The sequence below is a fragment of the Hyalella azteca genome, unplaced genomic scaffold, assembly GCF_000764305.2.
Source record: "Hyalella azteca isolate HAZT.00-mixed unplaced genomic scaffold, Hazt_2.0.2 contig11739, whole genome shotgun sequence".
Classification (NCBI taxonomy): Eukaryota; Metazoa; Arthropoda; class Malacostraca; order Amphipoda; family Hyalellidae; genus Hyalella; species Hyalella azteca.
The window spans coordinates 218,470-226,025 of NW_025941725.1; the positions used below are offsets into that span (position 1 = coordinate 218,470).

Here is a 7,556-nt window from a genome sequence, read left to right on the forward strand (position 1 = left end):
AACCTGGAAATGTTGTCCAGATTAGGGATAATAATTGAGGTAACTTTGAAGTCTTATTAATTAGAGAACAGAGGACCCGGAAATATTACCTAAAATCTCCCTCAATTTGGATCTTTAATGGAACAAAATATGCCAGTAACAACCTGATGATGAAATTTTAATAAATTTTCCATTCATTGTTGAGCATTAAGTTTTCGCCATTGAAAGAGGATTGAGCAAATTGATACCGCTAGCCATCAACAAAACTGAAATACCAACCTTCAGACAAAATAAAACGTGTAAATTTTGACCATTTATTCAATAATAAGTTTGTGAAAACACAGTTTGTACAAAATTACATAGGTAATTACAATTTATTTATTTCATCAACTATCACCTACAGCGTAAAATTTTAGCATCGTTTTTATCGATACTTTATGCCTTTACCTGTCAATTGCGAGCCTCAAGTATTCCTAAAATTATTGAATTGAGAATCGCTGGCACACGAGCGTTTTGAGAATCTAATTGAAAAACAAAATACAATCAAAAAAGAACATAACAAACGAACGAGAAATCAACGTCAGCATTGGAGTAGGCAGTTTTTGTCATTACACGAGCATGTACGTAACCTCGTGTACTCTATAGACGACTAGTCCATATATATTCTATCACTAACACAGAAGGATCTATAGTAAAACAATACTTTGGACAAGGAATCGAGCCGAGACGTATTACTTACAGAAGAGAAATAATTCGTTTATGATATATGTCGAGATGACTCGATGTCATTGAATTAAACGCAATAAGGAAGATCTTAGAGAGCAAGCAAAATATCGCTAAGACAGAAAATTGTACTCTTAATAACAATGCCACTTAGTTTCAATTTGTAACATTAATAATACCCACATGAGTAATCGTGACAAGCACTGGCATATCTTGAATAATAACATTCGACAACGTCGATATATGTCTACACTCATTCGACTGCAAGACATTAAGGTTTTTGTCACGTTATGATATGTATTATTAGTAACACTAACAAAGGCATTAACTTGAACAAAACAAGAGAACGCAAAAATCAGGGAGACCAGTAAATTTTCGTTCAAGTTTATAGCCGATAAAAAATCACACAGCCAGTCTACTAAGTTGACCACAATCGTGACACTTCAACGAATTAAGTAACAGAATGACTCGCCAAAATGTTTGAACCATATCATTAATAATGAAAACCTATCACGCCATCTTTTCACGGTGGCTGTCATGATCTTGTTTGAGCAACAATCAATGCTGATTATAGTAACAGCTTAAACACTAACATTGAAACTGCCGGCGACGCTCCGGCTCACAATAACTACACTAGCGATGAGATCGAAAATAGTAAGCAAATCTTGGCAAAGACACTAACCTTCAAACATTCTATACAATCAATGCACTCCCGCTCGCTAAGTGCCACGTTCTTCGATTTCGTTTCATGCTCGTAAGGGATTTTCTAATAAGACGAGGATTACAATTCCAACCGATCATCAGTCACTTTCACGCCGTAGCTGCGCATCCAACACCAACCTTTACTTTACACAGTTCTTCATCGAATCAATTAGTCAATTTTCATCAGGCCCTTCGTTCCAATAATTAACACCGATCTTGAAGTTTCATCGACTTAATGCCAATTAACTACGAGATTTCAACATCGCCACTCTCTTCCTTAACTTGCACCTGCAAGCTGGAAGCAATCAAATCACTCGTATCTGACCCAGAGGCCCCTGAATCAGATTCTTCTCCACTCCTCGATTCCGTCTCTGGCATTCTCATTTCAACCTTAAACCTCTTCTTCGTTTCAGCAGTAGCTTCGGACATTTTATTGCTGGCTGACGTTATACTTTTTAGCATAGCGTGAAGATGTGTTCCGCTCGTAGGGATGGAGTTCAAGTTAAACGTGGATGCAGCAGCGGCCGATGTAGACGAACTTACGTTCCTGCTTGGGCTACCCGACCTTGATGAAGGCTTTGAACGACTTTTGGGTTCAATGCCTAATTCATTACGTTTATTTTTCAAATGCCGAAAAAATGTTCGTCGAGGAATATTATACTTGTTGATAGCTTCAACGGGCTGGGCTTTCTCGAATATGACAGCGTTTATAGCAGTGTTCAGTTGTTCCAAAGAGTATGTCTTTTCAGGTGCTTTGCCGCTTCTAATGCCATTTGCCGAGTTAGGAGAACCTCTAGGACTAGACCCGTTCACTTCAAGCATCGAAGCGTCATTGTTATGACCAGCCACTTTCCTATCCATCAGCAAGCCAGGAGTCGACGGAGTGCTTCGCGAGGAGGCGGGCTGGATTGTGACGTCATGAATGCCGGAAGAAGTATAAAGTCGTCGTACGGAAGGATTTTCGGATGAAATTGGCACAAGGTATTTTGATTTCGAATCAGCAGTCGACTGAATGAAGCTGTTGACTGCAGCTACGGATATCGAAGTAGGGTAAATTGGAAGTGAAGATACGCGTGGCTCAACACGAAGGTCTTGAGGCTCCTCTGAGTTGTTATTATATGATGGATCTGTAATGGTAAACACATATTAAACGTGTTGCCTTCCTTATTAATTTTAACAGCCAATGCAAACACAAATTATTAAAGCCTTATTGCTTCATTGATTTGGAGAAATATTTACATATCGTAGCCTGTAGGCAGGTCAAGCACATTTTAAGTACTTTATTTATGTAAGTAATATTTACACAACAACACTCAAGAAGGTAATTAAGGCTTTATTCCTAGGAATAAGAGGGGTTTAGTAATTCACGAAAATTCACTCAAATTACGAAGTAATTCACTCAACGTCACAAATTGCAACCACTAAGAAGCCTAGTTTATAGGCATTTAACTTTGCACTGAAAACCTGTGCATACAAAATAACCTTTATGCGTCATTTGATCTAGATTAAAATTACCTTCGCATTTTAGTTCTTCCGGTCCTTCGTCAATAAGGAGTTCCCCATCTGAATCCTCGCTTTCGCCCTCTTCCTCATCATCTCGGATCTAAAAGGAGAATTAAAATTTGACTTTCGATCTCGGGAATTGGACGAACTTGAGAAAAAAAACAATCAAATTTAAATGGTTACAACTTGAAACTAATATATTTTAATGCAAAAAAAACATGACAGAGGCATCGATAGCGGAATCGCAAATTAATATTCAAGTTCAAATCATCTGTTGATGCCACTACAACAGAAAATCCGGGCCACGTTAAGAAAAATTGTCACAACAGCACAAAAAATTTGTCAAGTAAGCTGAAGTGCATCGACGATGAAACGTGTACACAGGGCAAACAAATTTGTAAAATTGAAAAAAAGCGCAAGGTAATTAATCCATCAAATTTTGTTACGCGGAATAAAATCGATTATTTATATATTGAAGAAAAATCACACGTCTATAAGGGAAATACACTTACGTATACATCAGGCAGTCCGGAAGTGCTGGGTGAAGCATTCCTTTCATCCGAGTACGTTTCAGTATCAGATGACAATCTCCGTTTTTTCGATCCAGTAGACAAGAAATGAGTATGTAGAAGTGGGCTTCGGATAGAACCCGGAGGGGAGTTATTGCATCCGGCAGCTCGATAACGACGATGTTTAGTATCCATGTCCATCGGGTCCTCGGCCATAGATGGTGGTCGTGTTCCTTCACTGGGCTGTCCAGCAGATAATTCCCTCTCGGGGTGACGAGGAGCGGTGTGATACCCATTAGGGAAGTCTTGGGGAACATCTAATCCAAAGTTAACACGAGCACCGTGGTTATCAAATGCCGAATGGTTGATCAGAGCCGCTTGGTTGGCACGAGTTGTCTGGTTGATATATGCGAGCTGGTTGCCTGAAGCGTCGTGTTTGATGCGAGCACCGTGCTTCATCTCTTGAAGGGCTTCGGCTGCGTTTATGATGCTAGTGGGTGAGCACAGAGGTACTTGTGTCAGTGGTGGCTCTCCTAGATTAAGCAAGCAGGTTACTCCTAATCTTTCAGCAAGTAGCCTGAGTTCTAGTAGCTGAGATCTACAAATTGTGACGCTGCCGCAATAGATGAATGATACAAGTGAAGCGACCACTTCAAAAGGGGAGCCCATCAATACTATGAGAGGTGCATCGCGAGTGTCTTTTTGGGAGAAAATTCCCCTGAAGTAGGTCGAGTGATGAGCCAAGATCATGCGGTGGCACTTGATAGTCCGACCTTCAACCGAGAGGTTTACGTCTGTGTACAAGCCACGGCGATAGGCCTGTGTAATAGCTTCGCAAGCAAGCGTCTTGTGCTCCGACCACTCGAGCTTCAAAACCGCCATCTTGAATCTGTTAAGGAAATTGTATCATAAGACATTGGCAGAAAATCGATTCTAAAATGAGTGATCGAATAGGTATATAAACATCTTTTAATGGATACCAAGATGGAAGTTTAGACTTCGTTCCTTGTTTTTCCTACCTGAAAGGAAACTGTAAAAAAGCCATAAGTAGTATTAGAAACGCGAAGAATTGGGCATTGAGCAGAGCTAAAGCATAGGTAGATAATGCTTCAATCTTAATCGAAATTGATCGCTTTGAGACAACAGCTTGGGAAAGAAACTCTCCCCAAGTATAAATAGCTTTGAGACAACAGATCTGGGAAGAAACTCTCCCCAAGTAACAAATACAAGTCTTCTGATGGAGCGATTAGATCATTACATATGCGTAACATGCATTAGAAGCCCTGGCAGATTAGGACCTCACAAGCTGAACACCGATTCGAGAGACTGATAAGGAGCAGAAAGTGTAACATTCTTGCGATACATCGTTGTGCCGCACACAACAGCCTCTTTCTTCTCTCCTAATGAGCATTCTGCCACTAGTCACGAAACCTAACACTGGACGACACACTCGGTACTACACTACTTAGACCTGCATTCAAAAAACAAATGCACATTTTCATTCTCAATTTTTTCACGGTAAAATTTGACGGCAGCAATGTGAAAACAAAATTTTCTTTCGATAATTCATGAGATCAAATCTATTTTTTTGGTGGAATAAAAATTGGTTTGATTTACTAATTTTGATAGTACACTACGACTACATGAATTATAGGTTTAGTGTTATAGCTGTAACTCAAGAGTTGTAACCCATTAGTGTTGGGAGTTGTACCTCGAGAGCACACTAAACGCTATATTGAATTTAATTTCACTGTTATATCTCGATTCAATATAATAACAATTTCAGCATTTATAGATTTGTGTACGAGTTTCTTAATTGTGCTACAAACTGAAGCTAAACAACGTAAAGTGAAGGTTAAACTTTCATACAATTCACCGGTAAACTACAGACATCATAAGCCATTCAGCCTTTCGACGACGGGAGATGAACATGTAAGAATGTAAAGGGAGAGCAAGTGGGGTGGGTTGTGCCGGAAGGTTCAGAAAAAGGGGGGTGAAGGGAGAAGTAAATTCGACGCACGAGGCACGGCTTGTGGAGCAACGGTTGGGTGCACTCTCGTGTCCACGTAACTCAAGAGGCAGTTACGGTTAAAATCACTAACCGAAAGTTGTGATGAATGCCGTTGGTGTCTGTGAGAATTGTTTGAAATTTACGACGAACGATGTATCAACTACGCAGAAGCAATTCTTGCTGCACGGGTTACATAAAGAAAGAATTCTTGTAAATATTGCAAATAATAAAGGATTTTCATAACACAAATCCTACTTCGCAAGTCTTACTTGCTGACCAAAAAGTTTACTTATCGTAGTCAGATAAGAAAGTAACAACATGAATAAATTGTAGAATTCTATATTTCCAGGAGCATGTCATCAATAAAAATGTACATATCGACCGCAGTTAGAGAATTCTTCTTATACCTCAACATACAGAATTTCATGGTCAATCAAGATTACAGCGGACGCCAGCGGAAATCAGCGGACGCCACAGCAGAATTGGCTGCTGCTACTGCATTTGGTGAAAATATGGCGCGGCACCGCGTGAGCATTACAATGTGTACGTGAGTACATGGCAGTTACAGCATCGGTAAGGGTGAGAAGAATACGCGGCCATCAAAGCCATGTGCCGCACTTCGCTACCCCACGCCCCCCAATCGTCTCCAGCTACGCCGATGCCAACCATACCCTCCCGGCCTCCCTTTCCTGGCCATAACATGGACTTTCCCAACCTTTTTTTCTCATGCAAAATCAAGGTATAAATGTCATTCTAGGTTATTTTCCATTTTATTTTAAATCGAATACGATATCTTAAAAAAGATTGCGAATTGGCAGTCACGTACTGGCTGATTATAGAGAATTCAGCCACCCAAAATTCCTCGATGTTCTGTGCCTTCAATTCGCCTGGTGCAGTTCCGCGTTCAACTCGGGCTTTCCCCAATAACAAAACACGGAAAAAAACGAAACTGCCAACTTTGCTCTGAATTGAAATTATATATGAAGAGGTATTCTAGGTATAGCATAACGCTGTAGCTTGCCAACAAACGAAACTTTACGGAGCATGCAATGATGCAAATATGATTATCCTAGCTAGAAAATAGATAGAATGTATAAAAACTAATTGAATCAAGAGTAGGTACACTATAAAAAATAATTTCTCCGTAATTTCATAGAAACTAATAAGAAAATAGAATAAGAAAAGTCAAAACATGTCTGAAAAGTAGGTAGTTTACAAATGTCATCAAGAAAAAAAATTGGTCAGATTGTATTTTGAAACAGTATAATAAAGAAAGCGAGGGTCCAAGCAAATGATTCGTGTCTCACGTGGCACCAAACTGAACTGTAAGAGTTCAACTACAGGAAGCGTAGCCTATGACTCACACTTCCAGTACCGGTTTCCGAATTTCGGGAAACACAAGTCAGACTCACAAATTCCCCAGATAGAGAATCCATAATAAAATAATTTTTATGATAAATTTTATATAGTTAGCATTTAGATCAAATAAAACGTTACTGCAAACACCAAAACGTTGCTCTTATCTTCGTTATCTATGGCATCATGATCGAGACGAACCTCTAGGCTCTGCGCGTGAGAACGAACGATTAGGTTCCTTCGGTATTGAAACCCTTATTTCAAATCAAGGTAACTTTCCTTCAAAATAAATTTAAAAATTATTAACTCATTTCCTTACCTGTAATATGTAGATATCCAAGCGAAGACAGATCTGTCGATTATTTTTGGTACGCAAGGATCCAGTCACAGTCAAAGCATACAGCCAGAGCTATGACCAACCACCACGAATCTCTCAGCTAGACTGAAGCTGGAAGTGGTTCGAACGTGCGTACCACACCGCATCCACAGGAGAGGTGAACTAAACGCCACCTCTCCTACGGAAACGATCTTGTGAGCACTTTGGCACTCATGCAATACAGCTTAAATTTGCTATCTTTTAACTACTTCAATTTTTTCCTAGGAAATATGATATAATGTGTATCTATACTGACTTGTAGTGATAGTCAACCAGTATAAAAGCTCTGTAAAACCTCAATGGTTTTAACGTTTGTGACAAAAACAATAACTGGCAACTATCTTCCAGGCACAAAAGATAGGCGGAGCTCTAGTCCAAGCAGCGTCATGCCCTAAGG

The 7,556-nt window shown here is 39.7% G+C and overlaps 1 protein-coding gene across 1 annotated transcript; it reads right to left on the bottom strand.

Annotated features, from left to right (window-relative positions):
• Positions 1-279: 279 nt before the first annotated feature.
• LOC108676901 (protein tramtrack, alpha isoform) lies at positions 280-7,356 on the bottom strand. Its single transcript, XM_018165057.2, has 4 exons — positions 7,103-7,356; positions 3,420-4,305; positions 2,920-3,007; positions 280-2,531 (listed from the first exon to the last, which is right to left on the bottom strand). Exons 2-4 carry the CDS (start codon positions 4,296-4,298, stop codon positions 1,651-1,653), a joined length of 1,848 nt encoding a protein of 615 aa, XP_018020546.1. The 5' UTR covers positions 4,299-4,305; positions 7,103-7,356; the 3' UTR covers positions 280-1,650.
• Positions 7,357-7,556: the final 200 nt, after the last annotated feature.

Coding starts and splice junctions, on each gene's coding strand:
- LOC108676901 (XM_018165057.2), bottom strand. CDS start 4,298: ATGGCGGTTTTGAAGCTCGAGTGGTCGGAGCACAAGACGCTTGCTTGC. Junction 3,008..3,419: donor CCGGACTGCCTGATGTATAC/GTAAGTGTATTT, acceptor TTCTCCTTTTAG/ATCCGAGATGATGAGGAAGA. Junction 2,532..2,919: donor GGAAGAACTAAAATGCGAAG/GTAATTTTAATC, acceptor TTACCATTACAG/ATCCATCATATAATAACAAC.